Source organism: Nothobranchius furzeri, chromosome 10 (assembly GCF_043380555.1).
Source record: "Nothobranchius furzeri strain GRZ-AD chromosome 10, NfurGRZ-RIMD1, whole genome shotgun sequence".
NCBI lineage: Eukaryota > Metazoa > Chordata > Actinopteri > Cyprinodontiformes > Nothobranchiidae > Nothobranchius > Nothobranchius furzeri.
Genome location: NC_091750.1, coordinates 49,381,829 through 49,402,856, shown reverse-complemented (window position 1 = coordinate 49,402,856; position 21,028 = coordinate 49,381,829). Strand labels below are relative to the sequence as shown.

The 21,028-nt window shown below is 42.1% G+C and overlaps 2 protein-coding genes across 5 annotated transcripts; both read right to left on the bottom strand.

Moving 5' to 3' along the window:
- Positions 1-1,712: 1,712 nt before the first annotated feature.
- Positions 1,713-10,379, bottom strand: LOC107386581 (glycine receptor subunit alpha-2). 2 transcript variants are annotated; one of them, XM_054730630.2, is made up of 10 exons: positions 10,219-10,379; positions 9,044-9,171; positions 8,310-8,377; positions 5,782-6,005; positions 3,355-3,437; positions 3,132-3,269; positions 2,840-3,054; positions 2,599-2,757; positions 2,209-2,304; positions 1,713-2,125 (listed from the first exon to the last, which is right to left on the bottom strand). In XM_054730630.2, exons 1-10 carry the CDS (start codon positions 10,275-10,277, stop codon positions 1,853-1,855), a joined length of 1,443 nt encoding a protein of 480 aa, XP_054586605.1. In that variant the 5' UTR covers positions 10,278-10,379; the 3' UTR covers positions 1,713-1,852. The 2 variants fall into 2 exon arrangements, with proteins under 2 accessions (XP_054586605.1, XP_054586604.1); XM_054730629.2 differs by lacking the exon at positions 10,219-10,379 and having other exon boundaries at positions 9,044-9,261.
- Positions 10,380-11,571: 1,192 nt separating this feature from the next.
- On the bottom strand, positions 11,572-20,998 carry aifm1 (apoptosis inducing factor mitochondrion associated 1). 3 transcript variants are annotated; one of them, XM_015961058.3, is made up of 18 exons: positions 20,788-20,998; positions 19,815-19,945; positions 17,872-17,977; positions 17,769-17,792; positions 17,453-17,554; positions 15,131-15,252; positions 14,914-15,044; positions 14,154-14,244; positions 13,950-14,034; positions 13,805-13,881; positions 13,565-13,673; positions 13,378-13,485; positions 13,195-13,283; positions 12,980-13,120; positions 12,626-12,768; positions 12,159-12,283; positions 11,828-12,015; positions 11,572-11,746 (listed from the first exon to the last, which is right to left on the bottom strand). In XM_015961058.3, exons 1-18 carry the CDS (start codon positions 20,873-20,875, stop codon positions 11,675-11,677), a joined length of 1,932 nt encoding a protein of 643 aa, XP_015816544.1. In that variant the 5' UTR covers positions 20,876-20,998; the 3' UTR covers positions 11,572-11,674. The 3 variants fall into 3 exon arrangements, with proteins under 3 accessions (XP_015816544.1, XP_015816545.1, XP_054586603.1); XM_015961059.3 differs by having other exon boundaries at positions 15,131-15,249; XM_054730628.2 differs by lacking the exon at positions 17,453-17,554 and having other exon boundaries at positions 15,131-15,249.
- Between the last annotated feature and the right edge of the window lie 30 nt (positions 20,999-21,028).

Sequence of the window (21,028 nt, the reverse complement as noted above, 5' to 3'; positions counted from 1 at the left end):
TTCTTTCTTTTTTCAACATGTCTCAACTGATGTCTGAAAACTGTGAAAGTTAAGTATCTATAGTAAAATAGACCACGCCTGTTTTAGCCTGACACTTTTTGCTGATATGTGCAGCCCTACTTCACCTTTAAAATGTGCACGTGACTGCTACTTTGACATAAAATATTCATATGACTGCTTCATTTAAAGGCAGGTTTTATTTTTTAAACGACAGGTTTTAGTGAAAGGGTTCTCTCCAGGGCACAGACATGCAGTATCTTTAAAATAAAAACGGTGTTCTGGCAGATATCGAGGGGTTTAAGATGCATTTTCTGCTGTGATATTTTTATTAACTCAGAGAAAAAGTTTTAGTGAAATTTTAGATTAGAAAGGAATTCATGGAAGTGTGGATTTAGTGTAAAGCACCTAAAAAGCATGTTAATATTTCTGACTAACAGCTTATTCTGACTGAAAATTAAAACATTAAAAGTACTAAAGCATTCGTATTTATTTTAATCCATTTCTTAGTTTTAGATGTATCAACAAATTTTAGGGAAGTAATTTGTTTAGCACTTTAAGTTTCACACAAAAAAAGGAATTAGATTTTTTTTTGTATCCTTTATTTATTTTCAGCAGTTAGGTTGTAATGAAATGTAAATTTGGTAAAACGTTACAATAAGGATCCATTTATTAAGTTACGTAGTGCATTATTAAGCTTTAATAAACTATTATTCAAAGTATTACAGCTTTAACCATATTATGTAATGCACTACTAAGCAGTCAGCCTCTAAGAAATGATAAAGAAATAATGTGTGGATAAAATAAAAATGCAAGTTTGAAGTCAGTCACCTTACTACCAGTCTTACTCCACCCACACTTCCTGTTATAATAATAATAATAATAATAATAATAATAATAATAATGCATTGAACTTATATAGCGCTTTTCAAAACCCCCAAAGACGCTTTCACACACTCTCACATTCACACACTGCTAGTGATGGTAAGCTACTTGTAGCCACAGCCGCCCTGGGGAGGTCTGACAGAGGCGAGGCTGCCATTTGGCGCCGTCGGCCCCTCTGACCACCACTAACGCTCTAAACTCCTTTTTAGCTCTAAACAAAGTTTGAGGAGAAAAACGGCTTTTTGGATTGTAAATGTTGCAGACTCCTACTCTAGATGGTTGTGCAACTGATTCTTTTTGGACCGTGATAGTGGACCTGTTGCAGCAGACAGGCACCATAGCCTTAAGGAGACGTTGGTTCCTCAGCAGAACCTCTCAGAACCTGTGATATGGGTCCAAGCTGCCTCTGCAGCGTCCTCCTTGTGATGAATCAGGACAGCAGTCAATCAACATCTTTCCTTTGGCTTTTCAACCTACTTCAGGGCTCACTGTCTTTTCAAAATAAAAGACATTCTGAAGATCCACTGTTATTTCAGACTTTATTATTTAATTTTTCTTGGATAATTTCTGTAAGATAAAATATTAATGTCTTAAAAATATAGATATATTCACTCCTAGAGTTATGCAGTAGAAATGTCAAGCCTGTAAATAAAAGTGTGACAACAACACAGCAGTAAGTGCAGCTCAGTGATATCTGTTATGTCTCAGTGATGTGTTTGGAACCATGACATTTAGGAGAATAACTGTTTGTTTCAGTTGGAATATAAGGATTTGATCGTTTCTGACTCACTGTAAATTTTAAAAAGTGCACGTCTGGCAGAAATAAAATGGAAAACAAACCATCAGAGTTGCATAAAAGCCAGATTTTTGCAGTGGCATCCTGCATGCAGTCAAAATGCATCTTATCTAGGGACGTTCAGTCTGTCAGTTTCAGTGAAGAGAAGTCGTGTCTGCCGTCCTCGGGGTGTCTTCACAGTGTGAGCTGGACATCCTCGTGTCGTAGAACCTTGTAGGTGAGCCAGTAGAGGACATTAAACATGAGGAAGCTCATGGGGAAAAGAGCTCTGGAGATGGTGTCGATCCTTTTTGCCCGTTCCACGAAGCGTCGCCGGATTTCATAAAAACCTAAACCAGGAGGTAAGTCGGCAAAGACCGGGGTTGCATCCATCTCTGGTGCAGTTCCTGCTGACAGAGCGAGTCCAATGCTCTGGAAGAGAAAACCCTGATGGGCCAGCTCCTCCTCCTGGAAAACACAACCAGACTTACTGAGACCCAGTTTGGGGTTTGACCACCTGCTGTTTGGTTGAACGGCGAGACGGCACACACCCTGGCACAGGCGCTGCAACGCTGGCTCACACTCCCATGATACGGAGTATTCCCTGGCGTGTTATTTCCCTTCACCTTACTGTCACTGCTGCCCTGCTAATAGAGAAGAGAATACACAACTTTTAATAATAAACAGATGCTTTATTTAGGAAATAATTTTTCCTAGATGGTAGACTCAGCCCACTTCTGCTCCCCTTTGTTCTCTAATATCCGACACAAGAACGTTTACCAACAGTGAAGTGAGGTGACTTGCATTAACCACAGGCCACTGCTGGCTGCCTTTCCCAGTCGGAGCGCAGCATGCAGCTGAACTGTTGCTCCTGCATAGCTGGGTGCAGGCAATAGCAGGTGACAGCTGCCCGAGGGCCTGAGTGGGTGGCTTGTACTCACAGTCCTCAGCCTTTGCTGCTCTTTGAGCTTCTTCCTCAGTCGGAAGAACTCCTTGTGCTGCCGTGAAACAAAGTTAACAGCTGCATACTCTAGCAGCGCCGCAAACACGAAAAGAAGACACACTGCCATCCAGATGTCTATGGCTTTGACGTAGGACACCTACAGAAGCAGAAAAATAATGTGTTTAGGAGGGTAAACTCTGTAAGGGTAGTTCTGTAGAATGTTAAATAAATAGTCCGACCTTCGGCAGTGAGGCCCTTGAGCCTGAGCTCTGCGTCGTCATTGTGAGCACAGTGGTGATCCCTAACCCCACTCTGGCCGGAGCGGCGTCCATGTTGATCCAGAAGGACACCCAGGACAGGATGACGGTGAGCAGGCTAGGTATGTACATCTGGATCAGGTAGTAACCCATTTGGCGCTCCAGGTAGAATTTGACCTCGATGCAGGTGAATTTGCCTGAAGACAGGAGGACAGTGTCAGCAGATGCTGACAAACCCAGAGTTTAGGACATCGTCCGGCTCCGTGTCACATACCTGTGTTGTAGTATTTGGTGCAGTAGCCAAGACCTTTCTCCTCTTTCAGCACAAACTGCGGGAGCATCAGGTCATCAGCCACCTGCACTGCTCCAACATCCAGCCACTCAAAGATGAGGTCATTCATCGTGTATCCAACTAGAGGTGGATAAAGGTGCACAAAGAGCAGCATGTTCACTGACAAAGTTTGTGTCCTTCTTATGGCTTTAGAAGATGAACTCACAACTCTCCAGCTGCATAGTACACATCTGGCTGTCCATGGGGAAGTTCTTCAGGTCCATCGGACAAGAAAGAGTGAGAGTCAGCCTGAAGGACAGAGACAGCAGTTATTGTGTCCTCATGTGAGTGTTTTCATCCAGGGTCAAAGGTTACATTTAAAGTAGACCTGTTACGACGTTTTAACAAACATATTGGCTCCATGACCTACATAAAATGTGTTTGTGAAGTTCTTTGCTCAAAAACCTCTCTCACATAAAGCAGTTTCATTAGTTTATTCTTGGCAGTTTCAGTGCCTTCCAGAATGAGCCGTTTCAGAGCTCTGTCACTTTAGGAAAAGAAGTCAGAGCTGGCCAATCCCATAATAATGCCCAAAATGGACCGACTGGTTGTCCCCGTCCTTTTGCGTAACCAGGTTCGGGTCAACCATTGAGAACTCTGGCTCCAACATTCTTCTTTGTTATTTTCTTCTTATCCAGCAAGGGCATCAGAGGTAGCTCAGGTTAGCATTAGCAGTAGCTCAGGCTGCAGTTGGCATTATCATGACTAACGTTGGTACAGGCAATGTCACAGTGGGTTGGATGTTAAACCAACTTTCTCAGAGCAAACTGTTTCTCCATGGCCATTACAGCATTTCTAATTTACATGGGAAAGCAGGTTTGAGACAACAGAGGCTTTTCTCATGGTACATTAAACACCACAAAGTTCCCTATATTAAACAACAATAACGTGCATGTGGTTTTAAAGGTAGATTACTCATTTAATAATACATTTGCAGTGGTCTCAAGTGGGAATGAAAGCCTTGCAGGCAGAACTCAGGGCACAGAGAGCTCACAAACCCATGGGCCAGCAGGACCAAGTCTGCAACATCAAAGCTGAGGTCTGAGCTTTAAACTTTAGGACAGCCTTCATTTCAGAAACCAGTAGGGAAGTAGGAAATATTATGATGCGTTATGATGCTGATTCAACATTTAAAAGCAGTGTATTCATATTTTATTGGGAATGTGCATGCAAACATTAACTGAATTTCTTTTGTGTGGTGCAATTTAAACTCTGACTGCTAGGTGGCAGCAGTTTTGACAGCAGAGTACTTTTCCAGAACACTCAGGTCCTTCATGGTTTGCAGCAAGATGCTGCATGACTTCTATAACTATGGTGAGGAGAGTCTCTTGGCTCATCGCCTGTCAGGGTAGCAGCATCAGAGTCAGGGATCGATAAACATAAACCTGATAAAACATGATACCACCGTGCAGCAACAACAGAGCATCTTCAGTCAGAGGCTTCTCCAGACCTGCTGTATTATTATTGCTTGAAACAATATGTGTTTCTACAGCATTTAATTTCTTCCTGGGATTATTGAAGTATTTACACATTTGAATTTTTACAGCCTCTATTCTGATGGAACATTGAGATAGGCCTGGCGTTTCACTGATTGTGAAACGCCAGGCCTGCGTTTTCTAAAGTGAATTCAATTTTAAAAATGGCAAACGTCACATAGCTTATTGTGTCCCCTGTGTTGTGATATATATATATATATATATATATATATATATATATATATATATATATATATATATATCATATCGTATCGCCAGATTCTTGCTAACACACACTCCTAGAAACCAGCAGGAAGCCGACGTCTTGTATAACTCAGCTTTATGCCTGGTTGCCTCACCGCTTTAGCGCCACTTTACTGACCTGATTTGGTGTTAGCCTGCAGTTATGGACCAACATTACCTTGTTTACAGTGCGTGCTGGATGGTGCAATTACAAATGAGCTCAGACAAACATAGCAGGGCGGGCAGAGAGCTTAAAGTTCAAGTCACCCCCAAATCAACTTTTTTTTTGCTAATAAACTCCATAAATGAGTGCCTAATCATGCTGTAGACACTCGTAGTGAATACTTTGGCACTTTAGTGCATCTTAGTTCAAATGTAAATGTTCTGCCTAAAACTGTTAGTGTTGTGCCATCTTCAGGTAAAAACTCTGCACTGCATTTGAGTTTAAATCCGCCATCGCTATTGGCTAAGAGGTTTACTATGACCTTAGCTGGTACATTATGATGTCACATTGTCGTCGTGAGCCTGTGTGTGTGTGTGTGTGCGTGCGTGCGTGCGTGCGTGCGTGCGTGCGTGTGTGTGTGTGTGTGTGTGTGTGTGTGTGTGTGTGTGTGTGTGTGTGTGTGTGTGTGTGTGTGTGTGTGTGTGTGTGTGTGTGTGTGCGCGCGTGTGTGTATTTGTTAGCAACTCCACCCTCTTGGTCTGCCAGGCAACAGCATTTGTTGCATTTTTCAAACAGGAAGTGGGAGTGGAGTGAGACTCTGGTAGGGGGCGACTTGCTCTTTAAAGTTTAGATGTCAGCTCTTTGGATGCAGAAGCTCTTGTTAAGTGGAGAGCCCGATTGCATATTATTAAAACCATTTCACACCAGTCACCTGATGCTGTAGAGGACATTTCCATTCTGGAATATCCGAAGAAGTTTGTTGTCTGTCGTAACTTCGTGGAAGTTTGCTCCCTTTTCATTTGCAAAAAACAGGTCAGGCTTCCAAATGGAGTCCAACATGGAGGGGTCCAAATCCAGGGAGTCGTCCGGATATTCCTTATAAGCCAGTCGTGGGTCGTTCCACTGTTGCCGAAGAAACACGTTAAGCCGGTAGTCCTACAGTATGCAGACAGGGTTAATCAACATAAAAGGGTCAATTTGAGAATTAGACACATTTATGAATATTATGCAAAGCTAATAAAAGTGAGAGGACTAAGAACAGAAGCAATAATTATATAAACCTTCAGCTTTTAGGCGAGGAAACAAAAAACAGGAGGCAGGAAGACGGACGGACATAAGTGCTCCTGACCTGAATGACAGTAAACAGCACTCACCAGTTCATGAATTAAAATTTAAAGGCTTCCAGTTAGAGGTATTTTAGTCACCTTACTCCAAATGTGAATAAATCAAAAGTTAAAAAGACACCTTCCATGTGTCATAAATAAAGAATACCATCCAGTTTGGCAGGAAAAAAACTCACGAAGCAATCTGAAGCGTCACAGTTAATAAAATAAAATAAAATATAAAAGAAACATTCTGAGATTTTTCACACAACACTAATGCAGCTGCTATTGCAAAATAAAATCACAAAATTTGATGCAACTAAAAGGAAACACTGTTAAAGTGTACCTTGTTGGATTTTAGCAACAATTCCAGAAACCTCTGCTCCACTACGCTTACGATAGTCGACCATAAAAATCACAGATTTGTGCAGGATGTGGGTCAGAATAGGGGTTTCCTTCTCCTGCACATAAAACTACTCGTACAGTAAAGTAGTTCAGCTCCAGGAGCTACGATGAAAACACGCAGCTTTGTGTTCAGACTGATGATTCAGAAATAATGCCATGATGAATGAATAATGCATCAGCCTCAGGGACCACATGGTACTTTCACCTCAGTCCTTGGATGTTGGTTGTACTTTACAGAAGAATGGATTTTCCATCTTTAACAGATGGAGGATTGCTTTACTTCCTAAATTCTTCAGAATGCAGTACATTTACTTACAGTATGACTACTCTGTAGTATTTTGGCTCCAGTAGAGGATGAGAGCTCATCTTCCTTGGGTGGTGAGATATTATTCTTATGCTTTGTGACACGACTCAGTGAAGCGGCTCCGCTAATAGGAAGCATTATTCAGAAACGCAAACCTTTAGCATAATATTCCATTTTATTATCATCTTCCGAAACATGACGCATGTGAAAGTTGATCAGATTTAAAAGTTTTCCTACAGCACTGAAAGAAATGTTAGCACATTTATTATCTAAAAATAAAATAAAATCTTTATTTGAGGCTTCAGAGGTTTTGTTTTATTCTCTTTTTAAATGTTGTACTGGGTGACTTTAAAACTACTATTGTGGTAACTCCTTTTAAAATCTGTTCTAAAATAAGCGTTGGTCAGAGAGTATTGTGTAAATAATAAAGTATTCTGTTCAAAAACAGAGGTTTATGTGCATATTTTAAAAACAATTATTCAATATTGTCAATATATTCCTCAAAGAACCTTATTAATATTAACTTTACTCCATCAATTTATTCAATAACATACAACTGCCACATTGCAGAAGTTGAAGCCAGAGGAAACTGAAAGGCCCCCTAGTGGCTGGCTGCATTATATGTTTTAAGCCCCGCCCATCTCCATGTAGCTCTGAGACTTGATAAAAGATGAGTCCATGTGTTTATTCCTAATAATTCAAGCAGTTCCTAATTTGTTGTTGCATGTTTTCGTTTTTCTTTTCTAATTTTCTTTTGTTTAAAATGCTATTTGATGCAGAAAATATATAGAAATTGCTATGACTTTGTTTGTGTGTGAGTGGGCGGGGCTTTCAGGCCGAATGTGATGACCCCGGTTCCAAACAAACTGAGATTCACGACTTTGCTGAGGCGTGTCTCGTCAGCAGCGGCTTTCAAATGAAATGGTTTCTTCTCCAGAGGCTGTGTGGACTGCATGCTTGTTTCTTCTAAACTCAGTTCCTGTTTTATCCTTTATTACCTTTTATTTTGACAAAGTTTAAAGTAACAGCTGGTTTTTAGTTACCCTGACCCATCCCTTTAGTTATGCTACCACAGCTTTAGCTTCCATTTCTTTCTTGCTAATTTGAATATGTTCATCTGCTCCTCAGCCTCCTTCCCATTGGCTAAAATACAAATAAAACTGGATTACATTGCTTTATATCGAAACTAAACCTGTCTGTGCTGGACTGGAATGAATCAGACTGAACGTGATCAGATTTCAACTGGAGCCGTTCTCTGTGTGGCGCCCTGAAAAGACATTTATTATCAATCTGAGCAAATTCAGTTCCCATTTGACTCCACAGCTAACTTCCACATCTATGAGGTCTTTTTCACACGTGCAAACTAAAATCAAACACTTTCATTAGATCTTTTTCACATTGCTGCATTAAAAAGCAGGAATTACTCACCATGGTCGTCTCTGTGATGGATCCAAAGCTGTTGATGAAGATGTTACAGGTGACATTCACAGGAGGACCTGACAGAAGCAAACATAATGCTCCTCAAACACTGGATGTGATGTTTTCTATGTGCAGAAACCAACCAGCAGCAGATTCCTGTTGAGTGGCATCCACTCCACACACAAACTAAAACCACGCTGTCGTATCTAGTCTGCTCCTGTTACAATAATCCATCTGAAGACCCCAAAAGATTTAAATATTTCACTGAATCACTTCCAGCAGCCATGATTTATTGATTCTGCGTCAGTGACATTAGTATATTTAAAGATAATCGTTTGGGATCTACCCGGCAATGCGCTGACAAGCATGTGGAGCAAGTATGAAATAAACATGGAGTGCAACCCTGGAGGCTAAGGGTGAAGTCTGTCAGAGAGGATTTAGTGGCCTCACTCAGGAACGGGGCTCAAGACTGGACCGAAGCAGGCCTGTGGGGCGACATGCAGGAGTGAGTGCACTGTTCTGTCAGAGCAGAGGAGCAAAGGGAGTCGTTACCCACGGCTGTGGGTCAGCACGAGAACACTGATAATGTATGATAGCAGAAAAAATGTAAAAGTGTGTGAAATTCTGATCTCCTGCAGCATTTCTCACTCCTGACACCATCTGTGGATGGTTTGTGCTGCTCCGCTGTTAGTTGAGCAGCACAGTGTTTATTTTCTAAAGTCACACCTTGTCAGAGGACTCACCTTTAAAATTGGGTCTGATGCGAGCATCGTAGCCAGATGTGCGTCCCATCAGTTTGTCCAGGAAGTCAGACGGAGACGGGGCTTTGGGTGTCTTGTTGGGGGACTTCATCTCTTTACAGAGTCCCGACCTGCCAAACGACGGGTCGGGCCAAAAACCATCTAGTTTCATTGTTAAAGCTTGTCGATTTTTAAACATCTGGATTTAAATTTGAACTGGATTCAATTCTGGTATAGGGCTTGTAGAGTATAGAACGGAATACCAAACTATCCATTTAAAGTTCATTTTTAGTCCTTTTCACATCATTAATCATGCATTTCACCTCTTGGGGAGCCATTTGTAAAGTCAAAGAGTCAAAACTTAGGTTATTTAGACTATTATAAGAGAAAAAAAATGGGAGTTAATTTTTAATGTCATATTTTTTGTAAATGTTAAAATTCCCAAATAAATATTTAGTTAGCAAGCAACATTTTATATTTAAAATTATTTTACAAACTAAATATTTATTTAGTAAAATCATTATTTAATGTAATAATTAATTTGGAGATAAATATTTAGTTTGCAAACTAAATATTTATCTCCACGTTAAATTATTTTTCAAAATAAATGTTTAAATTTCAGGTAAAATTTTGTTTTTTGGGATAAACATAAATATTGATTTTGCATGCTAAATGTTTAGCAAAAGAAATATTTAGCTGGGATTTAAATCTTTATTTAGGAACATAACTATTTAATTTGCAGCTCAACATTTTGTTTACAAAGTGAATATTTAGCTTCAAATGAAATGTTTGGTTAGTAAATTAAATATTTTATAAACTAAATATTTAGGTCTCACAAAAAATATTTAGCTTGCTAACTAAATATTTAGTTGGAAACTTGAACATTTATAAATGGGTGAATAATATGAAAATTACAGAAAAATTAACTCCTATTCTTTTCTCATATGATCAGTCTAAATAATGCATTATACTGTTGTTAAATTATGACTCTGTCTTTACAAATGGTACCCCATACTCCTGATGTAATTATAGATTAATAAATTATTCAGCAGGGATGTTGACAAGCCTCCTGCACTCTTCAGTTCATCATGTTAAATCTGAACATTGAAAGTGTCGAATCAGATCAAATGCAACACAAACATGCCTCACCGGTCTAATTATGATAAATCATTTCTCACCTGCCTTGTAGAAAAAAGACAGACGAAGCCCAGAGCCAGCAGAAACTGTTCAGAGGCATTTTAAGATGAAGAGAGAAGCAGAAGTTGTTGTAGCTCTCCAACCCGACTCCGTCTTCTGGGCTGAGAATCAGGTGGAAAACACAGGAAGCTGCTGCTGTATTATTCAGAATTCAAGTTTTTTTTCCGCCGTCTGTTTGTGGATGACTTCAAGCTTGATCTCTTTTTCATGGCCATGTGATAGCTGAATTACAGCAAGAGCCCTTAAAGACACAGCACCATTTTCTCCAGCGGAGCGGCTCCACCGGCTGAAGTCTAAAAGCTTTCCAACAGAAAATAAAATAAAATCTAGTTTAATGACAAAGAAATACATTAAACTATTGTATAATTTCTTTTAAAATGCTTATTTATTATTATTTTTTATTTATGAGATAATCATACACAACTTTAATATCAGTCTTTGTAATTTGACTTATTTAAGTATTTTATCCTCCATGCATTATGTTCTAAATTATTCAAATACATGTTGCACACATCCAGACGGTGTTCACGTTCAGCAGCACTGGGCAGTAAAATTCAGATACAGATGTGGAAGCTCCTATTATTCCTCCGCACAGGAGGCAGCAGTTCAGCGGTTTGCTCGTGTAAAATTAATGTCAAAAGAACGCGCTGGGATGTTGTGGCTGCACGTGTTTGCCTCACAGTTGAAAGCTTCCTTCCACAGTTCGCTCCGAAGCTCCCAGTGTCAAATGAGATCAAGAGAGTGTGAGAGGAGAAAACACAAGAGTTGTCGTAATAACAAGATGCCTTAAGTGGGAGGAGACGACGCAAAGAAAGAAAACATTTCTGCATGCTTGCTCATTTTGACCCCGGGACAAGAAAAGTAGGCCAAGCTTCATTTCAGTGTCATTTTGTCGACGTGTGCGTTGGATTTAGACCAGAAGTGCTTCCCTCGCACCATAAAGCACGCTGGAGAGGTGCCGCCTCACGGCCGGACGGCCCACGATGCCGCGGTGATACAAAAAAGTTCTCGTTAGCTCAAATGTGGTTGAAGCCGTCACCCGTCAAGTGCAGCTCTGATTAAAACTCCCCAGGACAGATGAGCTCAACCACACAGACTTTAACAACCATGGAGCCAATCACAGCTCAGAGTAGAGGTCAAAATATCTGCTCATCGCCGTCGTCATCCGGGGGGGGGAAATAACGGCTTCAGTCCCATTTAAAAATAGCTTTTATTGCAGCTTTTCTTAGAAAGAGCTGCTTTGATCGGGGGGGGGGGGGGGGGGGGGGGGGATGAAGGTATAAACAGCCAAAAACAGAAAGGACAACAAGAGCAGCAGATACAAACTCCAAATATGAAAATATCAACATAGTTTAATTTACATTGATCCTCTTGTTTGGTTTCCATGTTTAAATCAAGAAGGCAGTCGCTGCCAGAGTTCAGGTTAGGGTGATCGACTCAGTCCTCGTGGATGTTGAACAGCTTGGCCACTTCGTTCAGATCTGCATGTTCCTCTCCGTCTTTGATGATCTAGAAACCAGAATGTCAACAGCTTAGCGCAACGAGGTGGGATTAGTGGTTCTGTTCAGTAACTCAGAGATGAACTCGTACCTTCCTAGCGATGGGCATCCTGTTGAAAACGTTCCACAGGATGATGCCCACCACCACCTTGTCCCTCAGGTAGAAGATGACTCCTTTTCCGTATTCGTCCTTGTTCTCCACAGCTGGAGCGGGTGCTGCAGAGGCCACTGGGCTGGCGGCCGTGTCCTCTGTCTCACTCTCTGAGCGGATCCCCGTCCCTAAAACACGACCAGAACAAGCCTGACTCACAACACTGGAACCCATTCGGTTATCCCTAGAACATCTTTACATACTTTAACAACACAACTGGCAACAGATCATCCATGCATGCTAAAATAATGCTATCATTGCCCTCCTCTACCTGACTTCTCAGTTGCAGCTTTAGGTGTGTCCTTGGCCGTAGCTTTGGCGAACACTCCTACTGTTGGCAGGCTGCTGTCAACGATCCCGATGGCCTCGTAGCCAACATCAGGTCCCAGATCGCTCCTGTGGAGGAACACAAAGTCTCAGAGCGCTCACCGCCTCAGCGGGACTCACAGGCAGGTTTGTGTCAGGAAGGCCAGGCGCTAACAAGCACTCATCCTCGGCTTAAACCCTCATTTCATTTGAGGGTTTTCATTTCTACTGCTGAAATTTCTCATTTTGGAAACTTTTTCCCAAACTAAACAGAACGACTACAGGAAATATGTCAAGATTTAGGCGTGTGCAGTTTTACACCTCCAGGTTTGTTTGCATCATATTTTAGGAAATCCACTCAAGTCCCTAAAGTGAGGCGTTCAAAGGTAAAAACGCACCAACGTTAGAAACAGCTAATAGTACTACACCCACCAGAACATAGACTGATGCCAGTACGGTTTGCTGGCTCCAGTCATGTTCTCCCCAGCCAGCCTCCCACTGACTACGGCGTGATCGTGGTGTTCAACTCTTCTGCGTCCCAATCTGATGTCATAGAAACAAGCAGCATCTCCAGCCTGATTCGGAACAGGAGAGAGAGAGGGTGAGTAGCATGAAAAATGAAGACAGCAGAAACATTCAACTATATGTGTGAAAATGGTGGCATTATCTGACCAGAGGAGGGCACCGTAGCCAAATGTTACAAAAACAGCTGTGAAACACCGGTTGTTCTTTAGAGGGCTACTTAACCAAACGTTATTTCCGGTTTAAACTGGTAACTGAACCTACCACCCAGATGTTGGACCTAGCTTGAAGCTCTGCATTGACTCGATAGCCACCAAAGTCAGAGTCCACCTCCAGCCCTGCCGACTTAGCCAGGTCTACGTTTGGCTCCAGCCCAACAGCTGCAACGATGTGATCCGTTTTTACCTGAAACACCAGAAAATCCATAAAACCCTGACGCTTGATGTCCCGATCAGACTGGAGCTAAAACCGTAACCTACCAGTCGACCGTCCTTCAGCTGGATTTCTAACTTATCGTCTCTGTAAGACACAGATTTCACCAGAGCTTCTGTGATGACTTTTACTCCCTCTGGAGGAAGGACAGAAAGAAAATGAGAGTCGATGAGAAAAGTCAGGAAAAACTTCTTTAGCTGACAAACTGGTTGGAAGATGTCCAATCAAACCTTTTTTGACTTTCTCTGTTGTCCAGTTGCTCAGATACTCAGGCAGCACCTTTCCCATGTTGCCCTTCTCAGGGAACATCTGTACGACCTCCAATCCAGACTCAGCAGCTGGAAACAGAACCGGGACATCAGCGCAAAAACACCAAGATAAACAGTTTGATGTGATCCATCACTTCCTCAGTCTCACCTTTCCTGCCCAGGGCGCAGGCCAGCTCGCTGCCCAGGAAACCACCCCCAATTATTGTGATGGACTCAGCTTTCCTTGAGACGTTTTCCAGTGATTTGAAGTCTTCAATCTGAGGAAAAATGTGTGTTTTATGTTTATATTTAAATAAATTAACTGCACACATTTATTCAGAGCTTTTAGTTTCTCCATCTAATAGAATGAGGATACATCTAAATCGCCCTCTGGTGGTCAAACTCTCACCTTGCGGAACAAAGAGGTCCTCTTCATCACCTCCTCTCCGGCTCTTTCGATCACCTGCAGATTTCTTGGGACGCCACCTGGAGACAAAACTCTAAATTAAACTAATTTTTACCAAAAGTGGTCCTTTAAACACAAAACTGCTTACCCGTGGCAATCAAACACTTTTCATATGAAATTTCAGTGCCATCGTCCAGTTTGACCTTGTTTCCTCTCACGTCCATGTGCACCACCTAAAACAGATTTTTGGCCAACAACAGCTGACATTTGTGAATTTTAATAAGGATACGAACTGACATAAAAAAACAACAAATATCAGTTGGGGCTAAAAGGGACAGAACCATAAACTAACCTTTTTGTTAACGAGAACCGCCACGCCTCCATTCTCTGCACCGGTCAAATGTTCTGGATCGATGTAAAAAGATGGCGGCTGGAAGTAGATGCTGTCAGAAAAACACAACAGTCCCAAAGGGTGGACTTATTTCATTTTCATTTGGGGGCCGAGGCAAAATAGCCCCCTGCCAGGTATTTTAAGTTGAAGTGCTATCAGTTGTTATATTAGACTTTTTATATTTGCAATAAAGCCCAAAAGTGAAGAATTTATGTTATTTATTACTTGATTGTTCAAGCTACCTCACAGAAGTGATCTGTTGTTAAAAATTAAAATAAAAAGGTAATTAAATAAAAAATAAGAAACATTCTGGAACTGTTTCTTCCTTTTCTTATTTTTTTTTTTATGTATCAAAAGTATCGGATCAGGACTCGGTATCGGCAGATTCTCAAAATCAAATGACTCGGACTCGAGGACAAAAAAACCTGATTGGGACAGCCCTAATAGAAACCATAAAATATTTGGCTAATAGTTCATATAAACTCATACAAGGTAGAAAATACACAACTAGAAAACTGATTAACTGTGGTTTTTACATCAAAAGTCACCGATTAAATTAACGTTTTATACTAAAGTAATCAAAAATGTGATTAAACACTTCCCCACTGCACTTAAAAGCTGTAACGTTTTAACACGAGTGTTTCTAGTTAGTATGAAGTCTAAATTAATGACAGAAAAGATGCAGGAATCTCAAACGCTGTTAAAAGCACATCAAACTCACCTTCTTTCTTTGCCGTTCCACTGCTTGAAACGCAGCGTCTCGGTCACACTGGGGTCATCGGAGAACCACAGCTCTTTAGAAAGAGGCGGCCTCATGTACGGAAGGTCTGGCTCATCGGTCACTATCAGTACCTGGAAACAACACAAAACAACATCCAACAGATAAAACTAGAGGAAAAACCAGATATATTCTGTTTGAGAGAAGAGTCGGGACTGACCTTGGCACCAGGATCCCTGGCTCGAATGGACCGGGCAGCGGCGAACGAGGCGGTGCCTCCACCTATGAGGAGGTAGGGGGCGTGTGAGGGCAGCTGGGGTGGAGCGGGCGTGGAGTCTGCTGCTGGGGGTTGGTTTAGAAGAAAGCAGGATAGGAAGAAAGAGACAGAGTTAAAAAATTAGAGCATGATCTGTTTACTGCTTACACGAAAAGATGGATCTGGTTCTCTGCAGTCACGTGGCGGCCTGTGCCTCAATTTTTATTTGCTATTTAAACACTTCCACCAACGACATTCGGCACAAATGCACACCTTGGGGGTGGGCACATTCACATCTAGAGGGTACGAGGGGAGTTGGGGGTCCAGAAGATGTCTGCACTGCCCCATCCCCTGCAGCGTGCACTCCATAACAGCAAGCACCTCTGTTCTCGGTTCGCTGCCCGGGGCTAGAGGCAAGGAGTGGGAGCTGACCATCTAGTCAGGTCTGGGGTGGCGGGTCGCTTTGCCCTGCGTTACGCCGGGTTGCCTGCTCATCATTACCCCAGTAAGAACGAGACCATCTCTAGTGTCCGGGAATGGGTTAACTCTCTGGGCAGGAGTACCAGGACCAGAGTGTGTTTGGGTGTATGGTGTGTATTCTTGTGTGTCTGTAGGTTAAATGTGTTTACGTGCGAGCATGAGGGTGGGAGTGTGTGACAGTGTTTGTGTGTGACTGTCAGGTAGGGTCTTGGACTCCTCCACTTTCCTGGGACATCTTGTGGCCCTACAACATCTTGACCTACCCTCACCCTGTCACATTTCCTGCTGGTGGGTGATGCGTATTTGCAGCTCTCGTGTCTGGTGCTGGGATTTTTGGCACCTGCCTGCTCGCTCTGGGCTGATTTTTGGTATCTGCCTGCTCGCTCTGGGCTGATTTTTGGTATCTGCCTGCTCGCTCTGGGCTGGTTTTTGGCACCTGCCTGCTCGCTCTGGGCTGATTTTTGGTATCTGCCTGCTCGCTCTGGGCTGATTTTTGGTATCTGCCTGCTCGCTCTGGGCTGGTTTTTGGCACCTGCCTGCTCGCTCTGGGCTGATTTTTGGTATCTGCCTGCTCGCTCTGGGCTGATTTTTGGTATCTGCCTGCTCGCTCTGGGCTGATTTTTGGTATCTGCCTGCTCGCTCTGGGCTGGTTTTTGGCACCTGCCTGCTCGCTCTGGGCTCTGTCGGGTCTCAGCGACCTCTTCTCCCAGGCCGTTGAGTTCCGAGCCCAGCCTGCCCTGGAGCGGGCCTGGGGGCTTGCCATCGTTATCTCCTGGGGCCCTGGCACTGCTGCTGGATTTAACCTTTTGGCTATAATTGGGTACATTTACACTGTTAAATGTTTATTAACGGACACTGTCCCTGAACATTTAAAGAGGTATTCATTCATCTGGTTAAAGCCAGACTCTGTATACACGGAGTAGGTCATCCAACAAAATGTAGATATTTTACTTCGGTTTGGCCCGTCATTCACGTGAAAGTGAAGATAAACTGAGATTTGCGAATTCTCTGCTGTCAGCATTTGCTTGCAGACATAAATAATCACGTTTTTAGGTTTCGCCGGCGACACAAACGCTTGTGTTTACATTCACTTGTGACCAGCTCGTTTACTGCTTTGTGTAGAAGAACGCAGATGAAGGACGACGGTTACTGCCCGCCACTTACTTATTCCACATTAGAGAAAGGTTGTTTAGGAAAGACGCCAATGATTTGGGAAACTACTGCCCCCTACAGGCTTGGCAAGCCCACAAATGTACTTGCTGAAAACGAGGAGGTGATGACCAGTGGTTTTTCCTAGATGGGCAGGGAAGTTGTTACATGGCTACGTGTGAACATGGCGTTAGTTTCTGATTATTATAGGAGTAACACATTATTTATGCTTTACTAACATAAAAAATGATAAATCTACCATCAAATCACACAAAAATGCAGATTTTCTACCACACCAAATCAGTGCATCACAAAACATTTTACCATTTAAATGAGCTTAATTAAGCAGGTACTAATTTGAATAAAGTCATGAGATTAGTAGCAATACGCCTCTCCTCTTAAAAAATGCAGAATAAAGTGAAGAGATGATAATGAGCCAGCAGATTTGCAGAACATGCTGACAGATTTCAACAGCTGCAGTAAGAAAACAGAAGTGTCGACGGCATTCGAGTTTCCAGCGGCTGAAGGGAAACTGGAAAAAGGTTTCACTTATGGTGAGGTCACGGTTCATGCAGGAACATTCAGTCTGGACACAACAACCACTCAACATCCATGCATAACGGGATGTTGTATTTGAGTTTTAAATCTAAATAAAACCTGGAGGTTGTGGTGATGTTTCACTGGGAGCTGCGGCGACCTCGGGTGGGGGTCTCGGCTCCTCCGGTGAAGGCGCAGCTTCGAGCTTCGGCTCAGAGACGGCTGAGACGGGAGAGAGTTCAGATGTGCAAAAATAAAGGAGAAAGAAAGGAAAACAGTGCTGATAGTTACAAGATTTACACCGATTCAGATTTTAAAGCAGTTCACTTTTACGTCCCAAAACCTGCTGTTTTATGTGCAAACACAGAGGAAGCTGAAGTGTGTGCTGCTGCTAGAGTCAGCTGATCCACCCCTTCATCAATAAGAAGTCACTCACCCTCTGTCGTCGTGGCTTCAACAGCTAAAACACAGAATAATCATCATCAAAAGTTTTTTTTTACATGAGTTGTCAGCTTCTCTCAGCAGGTAGGTCTGCTCACCTGGAGGCTCTGTCTGGACCGGTGTGGCTGACCGTTGCCGTCTCGTTGATATTTCTGACAAACGCGTCTCATATCTCCGTTGGTCTCCCTTCAGGGTTATTACTGCCTGTTATAAAGCAACACCAGGTCAGCAGCAACACTTGCACACATTCAATGAATAAAATGGAAAATCGAGTTTCCAAGAGGAAACATCACAAAGGACACGGACATGCAGATATTCCACAGGTACGGAGATAATGCCAGTACCAGTTAAACTGTGGAGTTACACACTCTTGCTGCAGTGAGAATGAATGAGCTACGGTCTGTTTTACATCTGGGATGTCTCCGTCTGCCACTGAAGGAGATGTCCATGGCCCAGTTTACAACTGACCTGATGGGAATTGGCTTGCACCCACTTTCTCTCCTGTTACCTTCCAACAGTTGCTTTCCAGAATCTTTAATCAGTTGGTGAGTCACTAATATTTTTGTATTTCACTCATTCATGGTGGTAATAATGTTTTTGAAGCTTCAAAACTCCTAAGAGGGTAATAAAAAATCTACATTTAAGATATAGCATCTCTGCAAAAGACTTTTATTTTGAAAATTACCAGACGTTTTACACTGATACTGTGTGTGACTTCCTATCTAGCCCAATGTTAATTGTGGAAATTAATAGGGGTGCTCCGATCCATCGGCCCCAACCTCGTGTTTTTTTCCCAAGATCGGTTATCAGCCAAAAACTGCAATTGGTGCACCCTTAGTTAATGTTAAAGCAAATCATTGCTAGAATAATTTATTTTTGGACAGGTGTGTCAAAACAGGTGCACGTTTTGCTTTCAAAATTAGAAAAATGAAGGTCTAAAGGAACGAATATGATTTTGTAGTTTAAACGGCAAAGCTAAAGATGTTCATTTATATTTGAGAACATTACCTCATGTCCAGTTGAAACTGGTATTGTTTCATGAGTATTCATATTGGGTTTCTCAATAAAAGGAAATTGAAACATTGATGTCATCTGATTTTAGTTGGGACAAAATCGGTATCGGCAAGTCAGGTTTTTTCTCAAGTTCGAGTCAGAAAATGCAATCGGTGCACCCCTAGAAGTTGATGCATCCCAGAAGCGGTTCACAGCATAAATAGAACCAAATCCCATCTTCAGGCTGCCTCCTGAAAAGTCCCACGCTGCATCTGGTTTGGATCAACCCCTAAAATGGACTATAATGGACTCTACTTGGAGCAGCGACATTCCGCTGCTGTCCCACTCCGCTGAAGTCCCCAGCGCAGACCTAGGGTTAGGTTATTCAAAGAGCCATCTATAGCAAGTAAGATACTGATTGTTCATAAGAATTCTGCAGGAACCCGCTTAAAAAGATCCGAACCATCACTTCACTAAGTTGTCCCACACGATGAAGGATTTTATTTTGACATGGCAGTGTGTTAGCCACAAGACTCAGCAAACATTTAAAGCTGCAATGGCAAATATGCTAAACAAGCTAGCTTTTAATCACAAACACAGTCGCAGAACCCTCACCCCCTCCTGTCAACCCTCCCCCCTAGGCCACATCCCCCTGATGTCAGAAACCCGCAGTGAGTGGAGGACCGACAATCGGATGATCCAATAGTTGCTTTCGGATCAAGCCGTGTTATTGGCGGAGCTTTTTCCACAAATGCAAGAGAACCACTTAATTTTATGTTTTTGTTTTAATTTCCACAACATAATTACAGCTATACAATGTTAGAATGTTGTTAAAAGGCATGAATAAAATATTTTAGGCTACTTGTATCGCAGATTTGTTAATGTAGCTTTAAGGTGGATTTCATCATTAGGCGCTTCTAAACAGACTCACCTGCATCAGCGTAGTTAGCGAAATTTAAGCTTAAAACAAAAAATAACCTGATGCAATAATTCTGTTGTCAAAACATCCCATTGCACAGCATTTGCATGAAGAACTACATTTACTCACATAAGTTATACCACCAACAAAGGCTGCTCCGACCAGCAGGGCGTACTTCAGGTTGTCTCCACCTCCCCCCAGCGGGCCAGTGGACATATGCGCTGCAGGCACACATGCAGGTATTCTGGCATTGTTCAACCCTGCAGACACAACAAGAACAAAACGCATGACTTTGGTTGAAGTCAGTTTAAAAACATTTAACTGTACAGAACATTATTGTTTTATGGATTTATTAGAATGTGACTGTATGACAATTAAGCTTTACATCAAAACCAAAACATCAGAGATGAATTTGCTTAATAAATTAAAAAAGCATGAAAACAGTCACAACAAAGACATGAAAATAAAAGTTTCTTCAGATTTTATGCTCAAATGTTAGGAAAATATAAACTTAGATAAATAATATGCTGCATATTGAATTATGTACCAACTCACTAAAATCTAAACCAAAATACAAACGTGGAATCCACATAATTCTCTGGATGAGCTAATCAGCTCAGTTTTATTCTAATGTTGATTCATTAAAGTTTCTCAAAAAAAAAGAGTTGCAAATTAAATATATTGACAACAAGCACCCTACTTAATTTATCAAACCTTTCATGAACCTAATTTGCCTGCAACATTAATGCACATGCGCTTGTTTTCCCTTTCTCTCCCTCAGTGGGGAAAGTCCTTATGATAAAAGTTGACCCATGAAACCATGTTGAGAAAATCTTGACAGGCCACACAAATGAATGGTGCAACTCCTGCAGAGGCACACTGCCAACTAGCACAGGGTAGATTATAATCTGTAAATATGTCTGTAAATGAACACTTAATAATTAACTTTGAGGCTAAATTAATGTCCGGCCAGTTTAACGCGACCTAAACACTGTTCAGTAATTTCACTGTCATTTAACTTCACCGCGGTGTCATTTCATACAGCTAATGCTTGGATATTAGCCAGCTAACTAGAAGACAACAAGATAACTCCTCCACCTACCCGCTCTTCTCACATTCTGCCGGCACACTGTTGAAGAGGTTCTAATGAGAGGTGCTAGCTTGCGACAAACAGCCCTACTTGTTAGCATTTTGGCTCCGCTCCGCCTTAACAGCGCCCGCTTCACCTGCCCACAGGTCGGACAGAAAGCTAGTTACAGAAAATACAGCACCGCAATGCACGCCAAGGCCAGAGACAGGTCATACGTTTCAGTGGAGTGATGGGTAACTCCAAAGAGTATGTT

Coding starts and splice junctions, on each gene's coding strand:
- LOC107386581 (XM_054730629.2), bottom strand. CDS start 9,239: ATGTTTAAAAATCGACAAGCTTTAACAATGAAACTAGATGGTTTTTGG. Junction 8,378..9,043: donor CATCAGACCCAATTTTAAAG/GTGAGTCCTCTG, acceptor TGCTTCTGTCAG/GTCCTCCTGTGAATGTCACC. Junction 2,758..2,839: donor CAAGGGCCTCACTGCCGAAG/GTCGGACTATTT, acceptor CTGCTTCTGTAG/GTGTCCTACGTCAAAGCCAT.
- aifm1 (XM_015961058.3), bottom strand. CDS start 20,875: ATGCTAACAAGTAGGGCTGTTTGTCGCAAGCTAGCACCTCTCATTAGA. Junction 13,486..13,564: donor CTGCGCCCTGGGCAGGAAAG/GTGAGACTGAGG, acceptor TTCTGTTTCCAG/CTGCTGAGTCTGGATTGGAG. Junction 11,747..11,827: donor GGATGCCCATCGCTAGGAAG/GTACGAGTTCAT, acceptor TCTGGTTTCTAG/ATCATCAAAGACGGAGAGGA.